This window comes from Neolamprologus brichardi, chromosome 7 (assembly GCF_056152115.1).
Source record: "Neolamprologus brichardi isolate AB-2024 chromosome 7, ASM5615211v1, whole genome shotgun sequence".
Taxonomy (NCBI): domain Eukaryota; kingdom Metazoa; phylum Chordata; class Actinopteri; order Cichliformes; family Cichlidae; genus Neolamprologus; species Neolamprologus brichardi.
The window spans coordinates 46,785,064-46,807,476 of NC_142110.1; the positions used below are offsets into that span (position 1 = coordinate 46,785,064).

Here is a 22,413-nt window from a genome sequence, read left to right on the forward strand (position 1 = left end):
GGACTGGGAAACAGAATGGTCAATTTTTTGTTAAAACACACATTTGCAGGAACGTTTGAATTGCTCTAAGCGCAATAACAGTGCTCTGCAAAGTAGCTGCAGTAGACATAATGATCAGTCATTCTGGTGAACTTTAAATTGCACCCAATTTTTCGCTCATCACATGAACTACTCACATTAGTAGTATTTTCAGCTAGCACACTGTGAGTCAGCCAGCAGCATTACCTTTGTGAACTCTTTTATTGAGCTTTCATATAATGGAACTGGCTGCAAGCACCTATCTGCTGCTATAACTTACTGCAAATAAAGTCATGTGTCGTTCTTAACACATAGCTTTATCTGTCGATTTGTGGAACTGCAGATTTTGTAATACCCCAAACATGTTTTAATGCTTGTTAGTATTCAGTAAAAAGGGGAATAAATACAAATTAAAAATGCTATTTCTGCATCCTGTTTCATGATGACAAGCCAAAATAGATCTTTATTAAGCAACCTTGTGATGTCATGTGGTGCACTGTTGACATAAAATGTAATTGACTTCTAATTGTGTAGCACTAATGTTATGTCAAACCAGACCCTGGCCTCCTTTGTCCAGTGTGTAGGCCATTTGGCTGCAAAAAGGCACTTGGAAAGCCAGATAACAGGTGAATGGCCATGGCCTAATAGGCCATCTGTGGAAAACACATTGCAGTCAATTAAGAGTCCACTTCCTCCAGTTGTCATGGCCATTACACAGCCCCACCACGACAAGTGACTCTTCAGTGGCTTTTACTTTTCAACTACTCGCTCTTTTTCATTCACAATGTCCTCGAGCTGCCCAGTTCCTCAAAGAGAGACTTTTTTTCTAGTTTTGTTGTCCACTATGCTTTTCTAGCTTCTTTTGAAATGCAATTTTTTTTTTACTTAGCAATATTATGTGACCCTGACGGTCAAATACAACCTCTTTCACAATCTCTTTTTCTCTCTTGTCGGCACATATTCTCCCTTCTAGATCATACATAAAAAGCAGAGCTCTTACCTCCCTTTGAGAGGACAGCCTTTAGAATCATTACATGTATCCAATGAGCTAATTTAAAAATCCTTGTCTGGAAATGTATTTACTGTTTTTCGTACGGCCTTCCCAACATTTGACACACAAGCACACACATACACGCATGCACCTTTACAGGCGGCCAACTCTCCCACAATCCTGCATTTTTCACTATTTTCAAAATGTAACTTCATAAAAGAAAGCATCAAACCTGCAGGTTTCAACAGCAACTTTCAGCAGTTTACAGCACATTAGCAAGTCTAATACGACACACCTCGAGTCACGCTACAGTGACATTTCCTTCGTCAGTTCATTTTTGTTTTTGAGTAACACTGACGCAGGACAGTTGACGTGCAGAAAAAGCACTTCTGTAATGTGACAAAATCGTATTGACGTTAATTCCTTTTGCAAAAGGAATTTAATCAGCTCTTGTGTTTGCAGGTGTGAGCTGAATACACACTATAAAACTCGACCGTCTTGTTGAACAGGAAGGGCAGATCGTGCGTGATAGTCAGTCAGCACTGAACCGTGTGTTATTTTCATTTGCTCTAATGAACCAGTCGGTAAACGTCGCTTTCTTCAAAGGTTACTTGTAATCTTATTTCCACGTTCAGTTTTATTTCCAAAGAGCCTGGAGAACTTGTTGTCATTGCGCAGACTTAGATAATCCTTTGGTGTCGTGAAAGACGGATGCTGAAAAACAATGATTCACACCTCTTGTCAGCAGCGCAATAAAAGGCTTATCGCGCTCGTCTCACAGCTTGTTATATGATGCTGTCAAATTATGATTGCTCTTACTGTGCACACACTGTTTACAGCATTTCACGTTTGAGCTGTTGCTCTACACAGACCTACAGCCAGCATTTATGTACGTAAAAGGCTTTGAATCAATGTATATCCTAGTCAGAGTCACACTTCCTTTACCAATTAGTTACTGTAAATGATGAATCCTGAATCCACTGCTTGCCTTTTTTTTCTTTTGATACATTCTGTGCACATGTGCATTTGAATTAAACTAAGCATGATTAAAGTACTCTGTCAAGTAAATGAAGCAGACATAGTCATCAGCCATTCACATTAAATAATTTAGAAGTATATTCAGCAAGTGCAACTGTGAGTCAGCCTGTAACATGACTTTTTGAAACTCTGCCATTGAATTTCGCATTATGAATTCAGGTTGTAGCCGCGCAACAGTTTGGCAACCTGTCCAGGGTGTATCCTGCCTCCCAGATAGGCTCCAGCCTCCCACAACCCCGAATTGGATGAGAAGAAGATGGATGCATGGACAAGGTTGTATATCATAGCAGATTTGGCTCTGCAATTATTGGCACATGTTGGGGCGCTTAATACATCCTTGTGTACCTGAGTACTGTTGCTGACCATGTCCATCCCTTTCTGGTTTCTTTAACAGCTGTGTGATGCCATCATGTTAATATGGGCCAAAATCTCTGAGAAATATTTCCATCACCTTGTTGAATCTAGTCCACAAAGAATGAAGGTAGTTCTGAAGAAAAAAGGGTGTGCCTAGTGAAAAGCCTCGCTAAATATCACCAGTAGAATAAAAAACAGTAGCATAACGTGTAACAACACAACTTTACTTAGATGCAGGACTTGTTTACATTTAACCATAAACTGGATAACCCAAAAACGTGTGAATAGTATGGAATAATGTTTAAAAACATGACAAAAAGTCAATAGTTTGTAGTATTCGGTATTAAAGGACACTGAACACAACTTCATTTGCAAGAGTTTTAATAATTTACTAAAAAAAAGAGTGTAAAAGTAACAGATCTCTCCCACCAAAGTGGATCTGTTTGATATTCAAAGTGATGACAGATGTAACAAATTTTTGCTAACTTGCCTTTGTACATTTGTGTATACTTACTTGGCAATTTAACCTCTTGGCTGTAATTAAATGAGTTTTGCACTGTATACTGTATATCAAAAAAAAAAAAAAAAAGCTCAAAGGGAAAAAATACTTTGATATGAATTAAGTGAAAGTAAACCAACCAGCATTAAATGTACAACTTTAAGAAACTCCAAAAAACACATCTGAAAAGTGTATATACAAACATGCTAGGAATCTAACAAAGAGCAGACTGAAGGAAGCTGAAGAGAGACGGGCCTTTCGAATGGTTTTCTTGACATCATTTAGGAGAGCCAATAAAGTAAAGCATCATTCGGAAATGTTTCATAATCTCGCAATACCGTGGTTTTTTATTGCCTATTTCAAGTTTTTGTTAGGAGAATAGGAACACTTTATAAATATACAGTTCATAGCGTATCTCCTGTGTGAATTTAATTTAACTTAAATAAAAAGTTAAAATGTTCAGCATCTGTAGAAAACAAAAAGAAACTAAAATGCATCTTTAATAAATGCTCAGACTGTGCCCATCCCCAGTAACATTAAGTGCCTGCTTGAAAGAGGTAATATATATTTATGTATGTACACACATATATATAGATATATATATGTATATATATATCAAATTCTATGACATGATATAATTTGTATAAATATGGCGTCTTTACAACTGCATTAAAATGACAAATTTTTATTTCAGATCCCAAGACGATTAATGGTCGAATGGGAACAAAAAGGCCTTGTTTAAGTTTCTCATTTTCTTGTTTTAAATATTAAAAATAAGTCTCGATTCTTTGTAAATGTATGCCATACATTATAAACAACACATGTTACTCGACTGTACAAATATTTTCCATCGTGTTCATATCTACAACACTTTGGAAGGTACGAGGGGGAAAAAAGTGCCATTATCAAATAGTCCCCCCTTCTGGAGCGAGTGGGAGTTGCTCCTCTCAGAGTGAAGGTAAAAGTTTCTGTAACCAACCAGCAACCGAGACACAAGGAGCTCAGTTCTATACAAAAAATGTAAAAACACCTTTGATGTAACAAAGACACTCGCTTGTGATCTCATGTCACTCTGCTGGTTGTAAAACACGCCATGTGGAGTCATGTGACCCTGCACAGAAGTCCCTTTTGACAGTTGAGGGTGTTTAAAAAAGAACCGTACGGAGCTTCTCTGTAAATGTCGTCCACAGATGCTTCAAAACACAGAAAGAGATGCTGCCCATGTGGGATATAATGGTTTGTTTTTAGTTTTTTTCTTGGATAGGCATAGTTGGGATGGATCTGTCCGTGTTCCCCGAAATGTTCACAGACCCATTTCTGAAGGTACACCCTGCACTGGCTTTCCACTGCGTCGCAGCTGAGTGACGCTGCTGTTGAAAACATTTCGCTCTTCTTTTATTCGTTACATTCCAGGAATGGGATTGTCTGGCTTGTCCTGTCCTTTATTTGGCCATCAATCCATGTCTACCTAATAGAACAGAGGAGCTCTGGTGCCCTCTGGTGGTCGGAAAGACGTGTAGGCACAGGAGGAATTAAGCTAACCCTCGGCCCTTGACTGCTGTCCTGGAAGTCTCACAAAAGCTAAAGCATGTTTAGGATGGCATTGTACATCTGGACTAGTATGGCCAGGTGGACGGGCAGGCAGGATTGGCGATCTTGAGTGGCAGGGGTACACGTCAGCCAAGAGAGGGCATTGTACTGCTCCAGCACAAACCTATGAGTGGAAAATATACAGTTTTATCGAGGCGCTAGGTAAAAACTGTTGAAGAGGAAAAAATGTAACTGCTGCTTTTTCTATGAGATCACACCTAATTCTTAACTCATTCTTCACACTGACAAAAATATGCAAACATCTGCATAATTATCAAGGTGATAATTATGAACTTTTCAAGAACTATAAGAAGAAGGCTTCATATTTTCAGGCTTTATGCAGCTTCCTTCGTCTGAATTGTTGGTGCTAATATGAAACATATACATTTAGCACGCTTGTCGATTTCATTAGCATTTAATGCACATAATGAAGTTACCTGAGCACGTCAGAAGTGGTCTTTGAATCCAAGGGGTGTGGGGCCCTCTTAGTCTTCTCTGACACGTTCTCATCTGACTGTGTTATGGAGATGTGGTGGTGGAGAGAGGCCTGCGGGCAAGAAACACAAAGCAGTTTAAAGTACTGAAGCTTGACTGTAATGAGAATCTGTATGACTTTTGGAAGTTTACCTGAAGATTTTATAAACAGATCTATAAACAAATCAATAAATTTGAGGTTTGTGTCTCTCTGAGTTTCTCCCTCTGTCTCCAACCCTGAAAGCTTTACATTCATTCTCAGCCACACTTGTATTGTTGTGGGTACCTTGAGGAAAAGCGGACACTGTTTCTCAGCCTGCGGGCAAGAGGCCCAGAACCAGTGAGGAAGTCCGTTCGCCTGTGCAGTGGAGACGTAGTAGCCCAGAGCCAGCGGCTGCTGCTTTAGCTCCTCCGGGGGATTGTCCCTTGACAGCAAGCGCTCTCCCTGGCTCTGCAGACAGAGAGAATGCCAGCAAATAAATATTACCTTCATTGCAATCTGGGGTCGTGGCATGTACAATTTATTCATCTGTCAACAGGCTATATTTCTGAGTATGTGCACTGACAGCTGTGGGCTGTCTTCCTTAAACGGAAATGCGTACGTTAGCATTTTATGACAGCCAACTCTTCATTTTTTCAACCGAAATAAAACGGTTATGTGTAAACACAGCTTGTTTACATTTTAAAATATATACGACAATCGCTCTTTTTCTTTTGTTACAGGCTGCCACTTGTTTCAAGCCTCTGCACTTTCTTTCCACTAAACCCTGACTCACCCGGGTGTGCTGGAAATGGGATCCCATTCCCATCCCAGATGGAGACCCAGGCGAGGGCACGGGAGAGGTGTTGGGTGAAGAGTGGAGGTTCAGCATTATGCCAATGCCAATGTCATTCTCCAGTTCATCAGGAAAGGGAAGATCAAACATGTCATCTGAGGAGAAAAAGTAAAGTAAATGCATGCTTTACTCATCAACAACAGCAACTATCTGTGGTCATTAAAAGCCTACTCAAAGCACACAGCAGCACATATCTGAAAACTATTTTCAATGTGACTTTCAAAGCACAAGGACGCTTCCTGTTGGTACAAAAACGCACCATTGTATTTATCCAACTGTTCAAGGTCTACTACTAAATAATCTTATTACTCTAGCATAACTGCTATCCTGGGAGGCGTTACCATTATTGTCTTCTGTCTGGTAGGAGCTGGACGCCAGCTGGGTAGTTGAAGAAGTTGGGAAGACTAGAATGTGTGTACAGGAAGCATCCTGAGGTGTGTTTAGCTGCGAGGTCTGCAAGTTCAAAGCAGTGCTGCGGCCAAACACAGAGCCCATGGTAACCGCATCTGGATCCGCATAAACAGAAACACACAAAGGTGAGGGGAAAACTTAGATTATGTCTTGTATTTATTAGCTATTAAACTAAAGTGGTCAGCACATCTTTAATTATTTATTATAGATGAATACAAACATTTGTTTATGTACACTTTTTCTTATTTGCACACTGGTGCAAAAAAATTTCTGTTATTAATCTGTTACTCTGACTGTTGTGACAACTGAACGCTCAAGTGTCCGCTATTATTAGTGCCACGGCCATAAACATGACAGCTAAACTCATAATGTATTATGCTAACTGCTAAAGTGGGTGAGCTACTTACCAGGCATGACCACGAAGGAGCCCTGTGGCTCCAAGGCGACCAGGCAGGCGCTGAGGATTGTTGGAGAGTCAGCAGCTGAAATCCCACATATGCGGCACGCCTCCCTCAGCTGGCGTCCTATTGAGTGGAGGGAGTGCTCCCCAAGGAGTGAACTCCAGTCTAGTAAGAGAGAAAAAGTAGGGAATATAGAGATGTAGCATGAAAAGCCAAGGTTTTAAGAGAGAGCAAGTTATGACATGTCTTTCTATTATAAAACGTGTGTCTATGTGTGCGCGTGTGTTTGTGCACCAGTCTATGACTATATCTGTAATCAGTACAGGTGGGTAACACGAAACTCTCCATTCAAAAGGTCAGAAAATTAAATTACGATAAAAGAATAAAAGAAGAGTTCATCAGAGAAGTCTGTGCTGACTGAATGGCCCAGTTGTCTTTGCTTAAAGCCAGAAACTGAGCAAGTCCACTGAGTCCCAGTGTCCTTTCAGTGGATTATATGGAGCTCAAAAAATTAAACACTTTTCATTCAGAGTACAGCATCGCATCAGTTAAACTTCTGGGATACTTATGTGGTTAAGTAGCAGAGGGGGTTGTTGATCAGTTTCAGCTGATTTGCTGTTAATGAAGTTAAGAACAGGCGCACTAGAGGGGCAACAATGGGACAATCCCTAAAACAGGAATGGTTTTACAGGTGGAGGCGTTTTTGTTGCCTCATCTTTTCTGGGGGTTTTTTCCACTATTTTAGCATTAGGCTAGGGTCAGTGTCACAACTGGTGGCATGAGGTGATACGTGGACCCTACAGACTTTGCATAGGTACGCTAACTTCTCCAGTTGTGTCTCCCAACACAGTCCCAGGAGCATGGAGGAGATTCCGGGAGAAAGGAAGTTACTCTAGAAGATTTGGACAGGGTCGTAGAAGGTCCTTTACCCATCAGCAGTACTGGTATCTACTACTTTGTGCAAGGAGGAACAGAGCCAGAGCCAGAGCCCTACAGAATGACCTCCAGCAGACCATTGATATGAACGCCTCTGATCAAACAATCAGAAACAGACTTCCTGAGGATGGCCTGAGGGCCTGACGTTCTCTAGTGGGCCTGTGCTCACTTCCCTGTGGGGCATGATTGGCATTTCCCATAGAGTACCAGAATTGGCAGGTACACCACTGGCACCCTGTGCTTCCCAGAGAGAGCAGGTTTACCCTGAGCACGTGTGACAGATGTGAAACATTGGGCTGACTATAACATCATTCAGCATGACCAGAGTTCAGTGATGTCCTGGTCCAGGTCTGGATTGTGGAGGCCTTGAACATCTTTTCATTCCTAACACATTGCCCAGTCCATATCATTATAGATATTACAAATAGATATTTTCTCTCATTGAGATCTGATGTGTTTTCTAATTATCAATTTCATTTTTTTCAGCACTGTAATATTGATAGATTTACAGTATGAAGAGTAAAGGTCAGTTATACCCTAAATTAACCCTCAAGACTTTTTACTGATATCTTGCAACAAACACTATTCTACTTCACACTATACTTCCTCTGCTGAAAACTTGTCAGAAAGAACTGAAAATGAGTTGTGTCACTCACCTTTAAGCTCCCCGTGGCCTAGTCGGCCTAATCGACCAATAACAATCCTCCATGGCAGCGATGTCATCTGAATGATGCCAATGCACCACTCCCACAGCTTCTGTAGTCCCATCTTCCTAGCTGACACCTTAGGACGGCGGGCTCTGAAGTGAGAAGAAATCATGAAAAAAGCTAGAAACCGCCATGTCACACCAAACACTATGACAGGACAGGCCTTTCACTGAAACCGTTTCTCACCTGTTCGGCACATCAATGTTGATAATACAAGTCTCTAAGAGCTCTCCTTGCTGGTCAGTGCAGGAAACAAGCAGCCAACGCTGGTCATGTGACAGGCAGTATCCTACAAAGAGCACGTTGTATTTGGGAGGCAGCTCTGCCCATATTTCTCCTGGTTCTGGCTGCTTGGGACGGCTTGGACCAAGCACAAATGGTGGAGTGTACAGCTGCAGTGGGCTGGGGTGCTACATTAAACAATTAGGATTTTATTAAAAAGGGAAGATGATATATATGATATATATATATATATATATATATATATATACTACAGTTACTGAAACCAAACGTATCATTGAACTGTCGTGCTTACCTCTGGACTCTTAAGTACCGAACTGACAGTGGAAACTGGGCCAAAACCAGTCAGGGACTTGATATGTGTTTGCTGGGGTAGTAGACGCCTGCACTGAGAGTAACAAGAGAAGGCCAGGGAGCGCAGGTGTTGCAGGTACAAATGGCTCTCTCCGCTAGCTGGCTGGAGGAGATACTGGCACGGCACCACCTAAAATATAAATGATGCAAAGAAATGTTGAGGATGGCGATCAAAAATGAATTCTGCTTCCTGCCTCGCAATTATTTTCTTACCTGTAGCACCAGTGCGGGTCTTGTTGTTTCAGGCAGTGTCTGCAGCATCTCTGTGTAGCAGCGGAGAAGCCCTAGCAGCCAAATGCTACTCGACTCTACCTCGTCACCTTCTTCCTCCTCCCCTCCATCGTTTCTCGCTCCGCTTGAGCTCAGGAAAGCGTCCACTATGTAAATAACGATAGCTGGTGGGTTGGCATGGCTGTCCACTGAGTCAGCCACAGTGGGGATGCCTATTCTAGACTGCTCGGAAGAGCTGAAAAAAGAGCAGAGGAAACAAGCTTCAGTGTAAATAAGCTGGAACAACAGCTGATATGTTAAAATCATTCTTAATCTTACAGTTCAGGGTTTTCTGCTGGTGTGTTGGCTGGTGGGGTGGAACTAGGAGGTCCTTTGGAGTCACTGGCTCCTCCTTGGATCTCTTCTGTCTGGCCTGCGGTTGCTCCAGTTGGGGCTGAAGCATTTACTGAACTGGCACCACCTGTAGTTTGTTCTCCTTCTTGAGTGGAAGAAGAAGGCTGAGCTGAGGATGTGTTGTTCACAGGCGGCTGGGCTTTGGGAGGTAACAGAAGACTGCTGTCCAATGGCAGGGCAGAGAGCTGGGGGCCTGAAAGCAATAAAAAGAACACATGCTCATCTTTATTCACCTAAGATAAAGAAATATACCGATTCAAAAAGAGAGCTAATGCGATCCAGTTAGTTTACTCTGTTCAGTGATTCTCACCAAGCTGCTGCTTGCAAGCATAAGCATAAAGTTTGAGTTTGTTGAGGTTGTCAGTGTGCTGCTGTCCAACCCAAGGTCCAGTCAACCACTGATCCACATCCAGCTCCTCCAGCTTTTCTTTCTCCACATCTTCTCCCACACGCACGATGCCATCTCTGGACACCTTGGCTAGTGGACGGTGCTTCCCAAGACGGCATGTCTGGAATAGGAGTTGGGAAAAGGACATGAAAGTCTCAAAGTATGTACAAATGAGTTGAAATCGGACTGTGGCTTTTACTGGGAGTTCAATCTCCTACCTCATAAACAGCACTAAGCTCCAGAAAGAAGGATCGGGCAGCAGACAAAAGTGAGGGGCTGTTGGGACAAACCACCATATAAGCAACATCTCGTTGCCCACCGTAAGGTTCCAGCAGCAACTTCTCCCAGAAAGGCAACGCCAGCGGGGATAGTGCCAAGAAGTCCCGCTCCCGGTCATAACCCAGCAGCACTGTAGGAATGGGCAGGGGCTCCGGAGACTCCTCTGAACCTAAGAAAGGAAAACATCATTGTGACATCTTTAAGATATATATTATGGCACAAAATATACAGGTGAAATTCAACACAAAGCACTAGCTGTTCACGTAAACACAAAGAATGCACTGACTCACCATAAGAACCTCTCCCAGCCATCTTATGAAACTGCTGCCAGGTGAGCGGACCCTGAACATGCTGGATGTTTTCCCAGGTCCGTCCTGTTCTCTTTTTCTGGATGGCATCCTGCAGGAAAGGCTGCAAAGACAGCAGCATACGCACCATATCCTGTGACGACAACATGCTCATATCCACCACTTTCGAGACACACGCACATACACACACAGAAAGTGTACAGATGCACAGGCGTTAACAAGATTCTGAACACCAAAGAAACAAAGAAATTATTAAAGAAATAAAAAATACATCATAGTTTACATATAAAAGCAGCCCAGCATGCATAATAAATATCTTAATTTAAGGGATTTATCATAATTATTTATCATATTAGTCGACTCTTTAGAAGCCAGATTGCAATTCTTACCATTAGTGTGAGGCCAGGAGTGGAGAGCGGTACTTCTGACAACAGATAGATCTACTTTCCCTCCTGTGGGGTTATCCACATACTGAAGTCCCTGCTCCAAAGCATTGTAGCAGGCCGTACAGGCATCACTCCCATCTGCCCACTGCTTTTCAGACATCCAGCTCTGGAGCAGTGCCCCTTTGCGGCCGTGGCAGGAGCAGCTCAGGGGGAAATGAAGTGAAGCAAGAGAAGAAATTGGGTGGGAGCACTGTTCCTGTAAAAGGACCATGACCGCAGGAGAGGCAGGCGCTGCATCCTGCGGTCGCTTGGCCTTGGAGTCTCCCATAGTCGGGTCCCGTCTGGAAAGTGCTAACCTCCTCTCAGCTGCTCGCCCTACTTCAGAGGTTCGACCAAAAATGTCGAGCTCGTCCTCCAGGAAGAGGCCTGTTCCGAGGGCCAGTCGCCTGTTCACGATGGCGCTGAAGCCACACATGCAGCGATACTGATCTTCACCAGTGGAATCTGGGATATAAACCCCCACATCTGCTCCTTTGACATTCTGGTTGCAGGCACAAATACAGCAGCTGTCAAAGTTGCGATCCTTGAAGACACTGAGGACAGAGTCTGAGAGGAGGAGGATTGTGTACAGGCTGTGGGCCTCAGGCAGAGACGGGCCCGGCCGAGCTAGGGGCTCTACAGAGCTGAGAGGCAGGCTCGTAGAAGGGGTGGAAACTGGTGAGCTAAGCTCAGTACCATCCTGCTTTACTGAACCCTGTCCAGAGCTTGCAGTGTTAATACCCCGTGGTGTACGTGGAGTTCTTGGGGTGGGCACAGAGAAGCGTGGGGTGGCAGGAGATGGGAGGATGCCAGTAGTGGTACTGGTAGAGGCAGTAGCTCCACTCATCTGCACATAGTCCTGGTCAGCGAGGGGAACACTGGGAATATTTCTGGAAAAAGAATCGAAAAAACAAAAACAAATAGTGAGACAAACAAGATTAGTGTTACTGTTTGGAAGCATCTCTTAAAGGTCGTGCAGTTTGTTCCAAACACAAAAGGAAATCCTCAAAACTAAGTGATATCATGCTTAGAGCACTACACTCTTTCCAGTGAGGCTAAAAAGTGCCCACAAGCCATCCTGCATGCTTAAAAAAACCTTTAAAATGAACTCATTAAGTATCCTTGGTAGATTAAAATCCTTGCCGCCAGGGGGCAGCGTTTCACCAGTGTTGCGATGTTTTGGATGTGTGCTGTACTTTAAACTACCCATTTTCCCCAGCCCCCCCCCCCCCCCCCCCCCCCCCCCCCCCCGGCCATCATTGCAAATAAGAATGTGTTATTAATGACCAACCTGGGTAATTAAAGGTTACAGTGACAGGTACAAGCTAAAACTACTTGAAAGTAGAGCTGGGCCCTAATTCTCTCCAACACAATAAGCGGATGTTCTACACATAAAGTCAAAACAGTTGTGTCTTTGCATTCTGTTGACAGCTTAATTTCAGAAGCTTTAAACTATTTTAAACAGTGATTTATAATTACAAGACAAGCACAAGATGAAAGTCGTTTCACTCTCTAATGTGATAACTGATTACTCACATGTATCCATCCTTGGTGAAAACAGAATTCTGGGGATGCATGACTGTGGGGAAATGTTCCATCTTGGGCAACAAGGACCAGGAAGGACGGTAATAACACTGTTCAGGAATCTTGAGTGGTGGAAGATTCTGGCTGGGTAGGCAGGCTAGTGGAGCAAACATGGAGGAGCCTATCAGCGGCTGGACAAAGAGAGGAATAAATGTTATTTACAAATATAAAGACATGTTTCAATATGCTGAATAAGTGGTTGAAGAGCAGAAGTTGAGGAAAAGCTTCTTTCTACTGTAGGTGCAATTAAAAGGGCTATTTAGAAATCAGGCTTGCAAATAAATTAACTAAGACAGCATTTTTCCAGATTTTTGGAAAAAACAATTCAGTGGCCACATTATTGAATGTGTGTCCCCAGCATTGTTAGCAGTCCCTACCTTGAGTTTCAGAATTGTTGCTTATCTACTAATCACAGATTTTCAAATTATAAATACCTCCTGAAAATCACTGACATGAATAAACCAGTGATTCCACAAAATTAATGCCTCCATCCAGTTCAGTTCTGCTTATCCAGTTCAGGGTCACGGGAGGCAAAAGTCTACAGTCATAAATCTATATGCTAATTTTCTTGAAAAGCATAAATAATTTCTTGAAAGAGCAGAGAACTGCGGTTTTTAGCAAACATCCCCTGTCTGTGGTACTCTGTTGACTATTTAAAGCAACAGGATGGCTTGGGGATTATATTAATATGTTTTTTAGAGCAAACAGAACAGTGACATTTTCTCAGCTTTAGCTGCGTAACTGATATGTTAGCAAGATATTCCTCAGTGATCTTCTGTTTGCATTAGGGACTGCATTAGGATTCTAAGAAACTGTTAAAAGCAGATGTTCTCCTTGAATTATTCACACGTTTAAACATTCAATAACATGTCATAAGAAGCAGGATGATGACAACCCTTATCTGCCTTAGATCACTATGTATGTCAACTCATCATGAAGTCATATTCACTCAAATCTAATATTTATGTATTTCAGTCTTCCTTCTCATATCGAAGCTGCTCTAACAATATGATTTGCTTGGAGTAACTTGCTTGTGTTGTCAAGAATATGCACTCAGTACGGAGCAAATGCATTCATAATGCATATGATTAGCATTCCCAGCTCACCGAACCTGCAGTCAGTACAGCTCTCTAACATTAAAAGGTATTAGTGAAACACTTCCAGTGTGATATGAGCTAGCACCAAGTCAGCCAAGTCAGACATTTAAATAATAACAAGTAAAATGGACAATTTATCTTATTTCCATCCATCTGTGCACTTTTCTAAATTGATGCCTGCTGCAAAAAGCTAATGACATGTTTTCATACTAGAGATCAATTCAGAGTGTCAGATCTAACAATCTTAACTACCGCTTCTCCTCACCTTAATATCCTCCTGCCTGGGACTACCAATGTCATCCTCCACCTCCATCCTGTGTTCAGTCAGCTGGGTGGAGGCTGCTGTAGGAAGGTGGTCAGCTGGTCCAGTGGGCGCAGGGGGCTCTTGACTAGGGGTGTCCCGATAGGTCATGATGGGAGAGAAGGCTGGGTGCTGCTCTAGAGAAGGCGGGGTGGGAAACATCCGCTGGAGATCTGCTACTGCTGAAAAGAAAAAGAGATGGACAAGGAGACACAGAGAGCAGGGGGAGGTAAATAGCTGGTGAGCGGAATTAAGAATATTTAACACCAAACTGAGGGAGCTTTTGAGATTTTAAAACTAGATACTCATCAGAGTGACTCACTTGATGGATAAGGTACTGCAACTCTTCCTTCTTTTCCAATAGGACGATCTTCTGTTGACACTGGTACCTTAGTTGAGTGCTGGTTTGGGTAAACAGTCTAAAAAGTATTACAGGGTAAGTTATGTGACTAAAAACTTTATTCTTTAAAATTCTTAAATCGTTAACTAAAAAACTGTTTATTTTCTAATATGATGTTTGGAGTTTTGTTCTTTTGTTTGTTTGTTTCAATTTAAATTAAAATCAAAAATTACATAGTGTCATACCACTGTTAACATTGTTACAAGAATATAGATAGAACATTATATTTTACCCCCGGGTCTTCATCGTCTTCATCAAGTATGTTGTCTAGATCAGAGATGTTGACCACTAGATCTATTTCTCTGGTCAGAGAGGGATTGGTTTTAGCAGCTCCGTCATCCTGGCCTGATTCGTCTAAAACAACACGAAACATCGTTAGACTGAACAAAAATACTCATGTGTGACATGAATTGCTGTTTTGTAGAACATGTAAATTATGTTTATGTCTGTGATTAGGAACCCCACCTGATTTTGGAGCAGAGTTAAAAATGGACATAGCATCTTTTCCATCAGTTAACGCTCCATTGCTGGTGATTTCTTCTCCCTAGTGGAGGGATTCAAATAAAATGAGAACATTCGCAGGTTATGTTCAGCACAGATTCAATAAAATATGTCGAGAGCCTCACTTCATTATTATAATGTACGCTTTGTGCTACAAAATGCCTCATCCTGATAAAATGCCACATTCTGTAGCAAAGAACACAAAGTATTAGCATTTTAGCATTTTCAATATTAATTGGCAGTTTCTTCCTGTTAAAAGGGAGTTTATTCTTCCCACTGTCACCAAATGCTTGTCATGTGATTGATGCGGTTTTCTCTGTATTATTGTAGAGTCTTTGTCTGATAATTTAAAGTACCTTGAGGCAACTGTTGCTGTGATTTGGTGCTATATGAATAAAACTTTATTGGATTGAATTAAATAGAACCTACTTTGGTATATCTCAGACAAAATGATGGGTTAAAGTTTACTGTTCAGTCTCCATTTAGCTTTTTTTGACTTGTCCACCCTACTAGTGGCTTATCCAAGTCTTTAGCTGCAAAATGCTCTGTTATGTTCACCCTCTGGTTCACGGTTGTTAAACTAATTTTACTACATGAGCTGCATATATTTAAATTTGAACTTAAGTAGAGTAGACTTCTAATAACGTATAAAGACTATAACCTATATACCTTTTTTAGTGTTAGGAAGTGTTTCAGAAGTTCATTCTGGAAATGTTTGGATTTCATGAACTAGTTTTCTAAAACTGGTACACATTAGTGTTTCTACATTTGACCAGCCTTAATAAATTATACAGACATGTTATTGTAGCAAATCAGCAGGATCAGAGAGTTACAGTCAAAGATATACATCTGTAAACTGAACTTACTTCATGTCTAGTCCTAATTAAAAAAAGATTTAATTTAAAATTTTTCTTTCAATTCAAAGGAAATGCCCTTTTTTCACTGTAGACCCATACTGAATAAAATAGAAAATTCTCTATTAATTCATTCTGTTTGTTTTTTTTATGGTGGGTCTATTACTTATTTAGGTGTAATAGACCTGGCAGGTCAGCAGTGAAGTCTATCGGTACGAAAGCTGTAAAAATGACGATGATTCAGATCTCTGGACCCTCAGTTTGGACTTTCATGATCAGTGATCAGTTTGAGCTTGAAAACCAGAGGAAAATCTACATTTATACTTTACGTCTTTGCAGTAGTCACATTTTGCAAAGTGGAATGGATGGCCTGATTTTGACCGCTGGGATGTACCTTTGAAAGCCCAGACCTGGTTGATAACTATGTCTGCTGTTTGGGTGACTGGACAGATAAGATTGATAGCTTTATTTATTTTATTTTTTACTCTAAACAATTACCTGTTTCAGCACGATTGATGGCAACTGTAAAACTAAATTAAACAACAAAGCTACTATGAGACCTCCTTGCATACAAGTGGTCATGCAATCCATAATTAATAGATAAATATTGATTTTAACCACGTTACATTTTCCCTGAATCCAGTTTTTTTGTTTGTATTTGTATTTTCAAACTGTGTGTTGTCCTACCTTGGCCTTCTTGCTGGGTTCTCGCCCTTGACCCTTTAATCTCTTGGAAGTGGAGAAAGTGTACTCAATGTCTCCTTCCTTAAAGTCATAGGGATCGTCCCCATTATCCCGAAGTGCCTCCACACCTGGCTGCTGGAACAGGCCCAAAGTTTGGATGTGTTGCCTCACTCTCTCCTCTGAGATTTTAAATCTCTTGTGCGCCTGTGCGTATAGTCTAAAGGAGACAAAAAAACAAGGTTATTCTTCTGCGTTCTCATGTACCATACAAATGCACTAAATTCCCAGTATTTTCAGTATACTTCCAAATATTATTTCACCAACACTGGTGTAACTCTCCTACCTTTTAAGCGAAGCTCCCTCGATGGTTGTGTCTGTTGTCACTTCCTCTAGTTTATCAATGGGGAGTTCAGAGGGTCTAAAGTCAGTCTTATCAGTCCTGGGAGTCCTGAAGCCTCTCCACCAGCCAGCCCCGCTCTCCCTCTGCCTCAGCAGAGCTGCATACACAGCTGTCTCGCTAGTAATCACCCCCAATCCTGAAGCTCCATCTTGACAGACGGGCATATCCACAGGCCCATCCATAGCCTCTGGGTCTTGTACCCGGGGATGCGGGCTAAGGGTGGGTGGAAGTGGAGATACTGGTGAATGGAGAAGGGACTCGGGGGCTTTTCTGCCATTAGAGTGGGGCTTGGAATACTTGCAGGTTGGCAGAGTGGCCAGGGACTCTATGGGTGGATCCAGCGCCACGAGGCCACCGAGCTGGGGCCCTCCTGGAGAGTCCTGTTCCAGAGGACTCTCCTGTGTGACAGACAGACGATGGTGGAAAGGAATAACAGCTGGCCTCTTGGACTGTTTGTCACCCTTTTCTGTCTTGTCACTGGTCTTGTGTTTGGGCAGGGAGGGAGTGTATAATGATGGGCCAGAAGACTGAGTGGGGTTGGCACTAGTTTGGGAGTTGGCAGCGGACGCAGTGGTCAGATTCGACTTCTGCTGCTTTAACCTGAAACAAAAATAAATAGCAATCTACTTAAAATTCTATGAAAAGACTTCCAACTAAATTATATACCTGAAAAGTCTGTTTTTTAAACGCATCAGCATGAAAACAAGAACACCTGAATCTAACACATTTGGAACAGCTTGGGTGCAATTCTGGAGTACCTAGAGCAGCTGCAGGGTGCTCTCGCTCCCAGATCGTTGAAATCCCACGTGGTAACTCCATTTGGCACTTCCTTTCGAGGCGTTACTTCAGTTGACTGATTCGGTCTGCGGGGAACGAACAGATCCATGAGGGCGCCAGCTCAGCTGCATCGCTGCACTTCAATTATAATCCAGCCGAAGTCAGGGAGTAAACTCCAGATCTACTTACACATGTTGAGGCTGGTTGAGATAGCACTCCCTCCAGGCCTGATGGACCACCTGACAAGTCAGCTTCTTCCCAGAATGCTTTGGGCTGATGCTGGTGATACTCATGCTGCTGTCTGGTGTGGGCACACTCGAGGCCGAGGTTACGAAGCCGCTGTCCGCTGAAAAAAAAGAAAAAAAAGAGTGAAACACCGTCAATGTACAACTGTGTAGTTTTAACATTTCAGCATGTGTGTACAACGCTGCGGCATGTCTGTGTCCCTGTTACCGGAGCATGGCTGCTCTGGTGATGTTGGTGGCGTCAGTGGCACGCTGCAGTGGTTCAGCTCTTTGTTGAGGCCCTGAGCTGTGGGAACAGGTGGAGGCTGCTCCAATGGTAGGTCTCCTTGGGCAATTAGCACGAAAGCAGATGGGTAGGTCATTCTTACTCCACCTGAGAATACAAGAAAAGAGGATCTGCTGTTATAGGATACATTTAAACGCTGGCTTAATTTTTTAAATGGGCACCATTTCTAGATATTGCTAATAATTAGCCTTACATAAATAAAGAGGCTGTATAATGTCTGGTGCTTTTCTGTTAATGTAATTACCCACTTTCGTACTCATCGGTCATGAAAACATAATCAAATCTAAAATCCTTTTGTACTCACTCCTTCGGTATTATTTCTGGCTTTCCTCTTTAGATGCAAAGCAGTTTTAATTGTAATCAGGTCAAACCAAAGCTGTGGAATCAGACTGATTAGACAAAGCTGTTAGAGTAACTCCCCGGGGTTTTCTACCTCAACTTCACTTCACTATTCTTCCTTTCTGTCAGTCCTGCTCTCTCCTCCCCTGCCTTCCAGTCACTTCCTGACTTCTGCTCTTTGATAACTGACTGTAAGGATCATTGCAGTGTAAGCACCTCATCCACTAATACCTCAGCTCAAACTGCCTGGGAGTCTACATGAGGACAGAGGGTAATTAATGTGATGCTGATCTCTTGGTGTTTGCTCTAGTTCCTTCTCATTCTGAAAGAACTGCAGTCCTCTTTACTAAGTACTGCTTTTTGGTAATATTTTATGCAGGATATGAGTTTAATTGCAGACTGACTGCACAGCAAAAGTTTTTTTCCTTCTTTTTTTTTTTTTTGCATTGATTAGGTGACCCTGAATCCTCCCTTAGTTATGCTGCAATAGGCCCAGGGTGCTGGGGGTTCCCATAATGCACTCAGTGTTTCTTCTTCACTCACCTCTTTGACTCTCTATCTGTTTATACACCACTCTGCATTTAATCATTAGTTATTATTATTTTTTGGCTCTCTTTCACACCCTCAGCAGGCCTGTCTCCCTCACCTCACCCCCCAGACAGTCAGAGCAGATGGCTGCCCCTCCCTAAGCCTGGTTCTGCTGGAGGTTTCTTCCTGTTAAAAGGGAGTTTTTCCTTCCCACTGTTGCCAAGTGCTTGCTCACAGGGGGTCATCTCTATATTATTGTAGCATCTTAGCCTTACAATAAAAAGCACCTTGAGGTTAGTGTTGTTGTGATTTGGTGTTATATGAATAAAACTGTACTGAATTGAATTGCATACCATTTTAAATCCAATGTCTTTTTCACCACCATTGCTTTTCCATACCTACAACGACCTCCACCGCCACGTGACTGTTGCGATCGTAGGCCTGGCTTGTTTCCTCTTTTTCCTTCTCTCCACCTCCCTCTTTCTGCTGAAGTACCATGGGGTAGAAGTAGCTCCACTCCTCCATCAGCTTCCGCACTGCTGGATCACTCATCTTATAGGCCTGACCTGTAAGAGTGCCGCTCAGACCGTACGGACTCAGGATCACTGCATAGATAAATTAATAATGTAGAGAAAGAAACAAAGTTCACACATCAGTAGCTCTGAACCATTTTATTTTTTTTTTCTGCATTGATTTTTATTTTCTTTGCACAGCAAACCTTTGGTGATAACTGCAATGCTGAAATACTTACTCTTGGTTTGTGCTATTTATACTTCTACCACTGGTAGAATTGGACTTTTTACACAAGCGAATCTCAACGTTACGTTTTTATACATATAACACACAAGAAGAAGCACCTAAAATATAAGATATTACTTTTAACGAAGCAATCTGAAAGTACAGTATGTAAAATACTTTGTAACCAACGGGATCCTCACTAGGCTATTTAACCTCTCCCCGACTGGTGCCACTGTTCCCACCTGTCTGAAGGCCTCCACTATCATTCCTATCCCCAGAGAACTAGTATAGACAGCCTCAATGACTACAGACCTATAGCCTTTACGTCTGTAGTCATGAAGTGTTTAGAGCAGATAATGTCTCAGCACATCAGAGACTGTCTACCCCCTGTCCTCAACCCCCACTAGTTTGCTTACAGAGCAAATCGGTCCATGGAGGATGCCATCACCATCACCCTTCACAGAGCGCTGAGCCATCTGGAGAACAGGAAGAGCTACATGAGGATGCTCTTTGTGGACTACAGCTTCCTAACCAGCCGGCTTCAATTAGTCCGAAGCTGAACGTCCTTAAAAACAAAGAACTCATAATCGACTTCAGGAGGCACAGACAGGTCCACTCCAATCTGATTATAAAGGGAGAACAGGAATCTGTCTCCACCTTCAGGTTTCTGGGCACCCACATCTCTGCTGACACCAACAACCTGCTGAAGAAGGCCCAGCGGTAGCTGCACTTCTTCAGTGTCCTGAGGAAGAATAAGCCTGACCAGAAGCTGCTGCTGGTCTTCTACCACTCCTCAGTGGAGAGCGTGCACTCCTGCTGCCTGGGTGTTTTGGTAGACAGGGACTACAACAATGAAGGGTGCTCATACAGTGATTAACACAGCCCAAAAAGATCACTGGCTGTCCTCTGTCCCCCCTGGAGGCCCTCGCCAGATCCTCCTCTATCAGGAAAACCAGGGCCATCACAGGTGATAGCATGAACCCTACTCACCACCTGTTTGACCTGCTGCCCTCAGATTGGCGCCTCAGGTCAATCAGGTCCCACACCTCCAGACCCTAACCCTAACACCCCAACCCTTCCACTAGACCATTTGGACTGTTAACAAACACTGTTAACAAAGCCATGGTCTGAGTAGCCCCCATCACTCAGGCCGCTCTATTCAGACCAATTCTTTCTTCTATTGTGTGCCTTTTTCTTGTTTTTGTATATAGGATATATATGTTTATATTTTATTGTGGCTAATCTATTCTATTCTAATTACATAATGATTTTTACAATGCACAAAATAGTGTCACACTCACAAGACCAAAAATAACTATTATTTGTGCATCACAACAAATTTTGCTCATTCATCCAAGCAATAAGCAGTCATGTGTCTTTGTTATTACAACTGTGTGGTAATACTAAAAACACATGACTGAACCACACTGCTGGTCTGAGTGATGTTTCATTATTATAAACAGCATGGGCACAATTGTTTATTCAGAAACAACTCTATGGGCTACCAACAGCGATCACTTTTATTTCACTTAACTGTGGTTTCTTGAAAGTGAAAGTGAAAGCAAAAGCGTTCAAGTGTAAAAGATTCAAATGCTTCCTCTCTACCTGTTGCTGACTTGACAGCCACTGTCATCTCATTTTCCATTAAGGAAATTAAGAGACTTCCATTTTTACATAATAATAATCACACTTCTGTTGGACATATATCGAACATGAGGATTGCTTTGTTTTACATGCATAAGCACTAGAAGAAAAAAAACAAAACATCGGGTTTGTGGTGTTACCCTGTACTGGTGTGACGGAGGTCTGCGCGAGACGGATGTGGTGTTCTGTGATGTGGTACGCAGGCTGGTGCTGGGCAATCTCCACACTTGTGCACACGTTGCTCTCTCCATGGAGGAAGAAGGAGAAGGAACACGACAGGTGTTCGCTGAGGAGAGACGACAGTGAAGATTCAGATGATGGAATCAGGGATGAGCGTAAACAGCGTAGAAATGTGGCGGCACGCTCACTGCGTGTGAGTACGTGTGTGTGAAGTGTGCTGACCACAGAGACATGAGAGCGAGCAAAGGTACACAGCCTGAACAAATAACAACACAGTTCACGCTGTCCATTTTAATTACATGTAAACATTTTCAGTGTAAAGCAATTAATTTTAAATTCAATTACATCATTACGTTACTTGAGACTGAATAAACCCAAAGATTGGATCTTGTAGAAAAAATGTTTAAAAAGTAAAACATGAAGTTGCCTGCCTTTTAGGCCACAGAATAACAAATGATAGCATTTCTGCAAATAGCAATTTAGAGAGCAGCCTCAGAATGGATCTTAGTAAAAGCCCCGCTGAGCTCCACCTTCATTGATCATCTTCATCAGTTACCAGATATGCTCCTTATTGCAGGTATAAATCCTCATTTGCTTATGAGTGATTGTGGTGACTACATGTTTACATTATGCAGCGCTCTCTTTATTACACAGCCTGGGCATAGTTCATCATATTTTTCTTTTTTTTTAATCACAGAGGATAATTGCTGGGGCCTTATTACAATCTATGTACCAGTGGGCGGGCTGGACATCATCTCAAGTACCTCGACAGCTTCACTGATGTATATTTTTAATCTTTAAACTTCCTTGCTACCTTGGTTTATAGATATCAGACTGACAATAAAGTCAGCAGGTACTGTAATCTTCTTGCGATTACCCTGCTGCCTATGCAATATCCCTTCTGCCCCAAGGGAGCTTGACCTCCATTTGAGTCGTAATGGATCATCAAATTCAATAAAATGGCCAGCTCCACAGTCACTCA

The 22,413-nt window shown here is 42.4% G+C and overlaps 1 protein-coding gene across 3 annotated transcripts in view; it reads right to left on the minus strand.

Annotated features, from left to right (window-relative positions):
* Window positions 1-2,760: 2,760 nt before the first annotated feature.
* Window positions 2,761-22,413, minus strand: part of LOC102778968 (mediator of RNA polymerase II transcription subunit 13-like) — an 86,248-nt gene continuing 66,595 nt past the window's right edge. For 2 of the 3 annotated variants that reach the window (XM_087843726.1, XM_087843725.1), the window contains exons 6-32: window positions 21,392-21,537; window positions 19,268-19,474; window positions 17,925-18,089; window positions 17,661-17,817; window positions 17,453-17,557; window positions 16,638-17,294; window positions 16,298-16,511; window positions 14,721-14,799; window positions 14,488-14,609; window positions 14,178-14,274; window positions 13,820-14,037; window positions 12,410-12,588; window positions 10,838-11,763; window positions 10,431-10,610; window positions 10,080-10,309; window positions 9,784-9,982; window positions 9,399-9,666; window positions 9,063-9,315; window positions 8,791-8,979; window positions 8,442-8,665; window positions 8,205-8,347; window positions 6,619-6,777; window positions 6,142-6,306; window positions 5,741-5,895; window positions 5,251-5,415; window positions 4,928-5,037; window positions 2,761-4,614 (exon numbers count right to left, since the gene is read on the minus strand). In XM_087843726.1, coding sequence (XP_087699852.1) covers window positions 4,482-4,614; window positions 4,928-5,037; window positions 5,251-5,415; window positions 5,741-5,895; window positions 6,142-6,306; window positions 6,619-6,777; window positions 8,205-8,347; window positions 8,442-8,665; window positions 8,791-8,979; window positions 9,063-9,315; window positions 9,399-9,666; window positions 9,784-9,982; window positions 10,080-10,309; window positions 10,431-10,610; window positions 10,838-11,763; window positions 12,410-12,588; window positions 13,820-14,037; window positions 14,178-14,274; window positions 14,488-14,609; window positions 14,721-14,799; window positions 16,298-16,511; window positions 16,638-17,294; window positions 17,453-17,557; window positions 17,661-17,817; window positions 17,925-18,089; window positions 19,268-19,474; window positions 21,392-21,537 — 5,845 coding nt within the window. In that variant the 3' untranslated portion in view covers window positions 2,761-4,481. The remainder of the gene's footprint in view (window positions 4,615-4,927; window positions 5,038-5,250; window positions 5,416-5,740; window positions 5,896-6,141; window positions 6,307-6,618; window positions 6,778-8,204; window positions 8,348-8,441; window positions 8,666-8,790; window positions 8,980-9,062; window positions 9,316-9,398; window positions 9,667-9,783; window positions 9,983-10,079; window positions 10,310-10,430; window positions 10,611-10,837; window positions 11,764-12,409; window positions 12,589-13,819; window positions 14,038-14,177; window positions 14,275-14,487; window positions 14,610-14,720; window positions 14,800-16,297; window positions 16,512-16,637; window positions 17,295-17,452; window positions 17,558-17,660; window positions 17,818-17,924; window positions 18,090-19,267; window positions 19,475-21,391; window positions 21,538-22,413) is intronic. The other variant, XM_087843727.1, reaches the window with a different exon arrangement.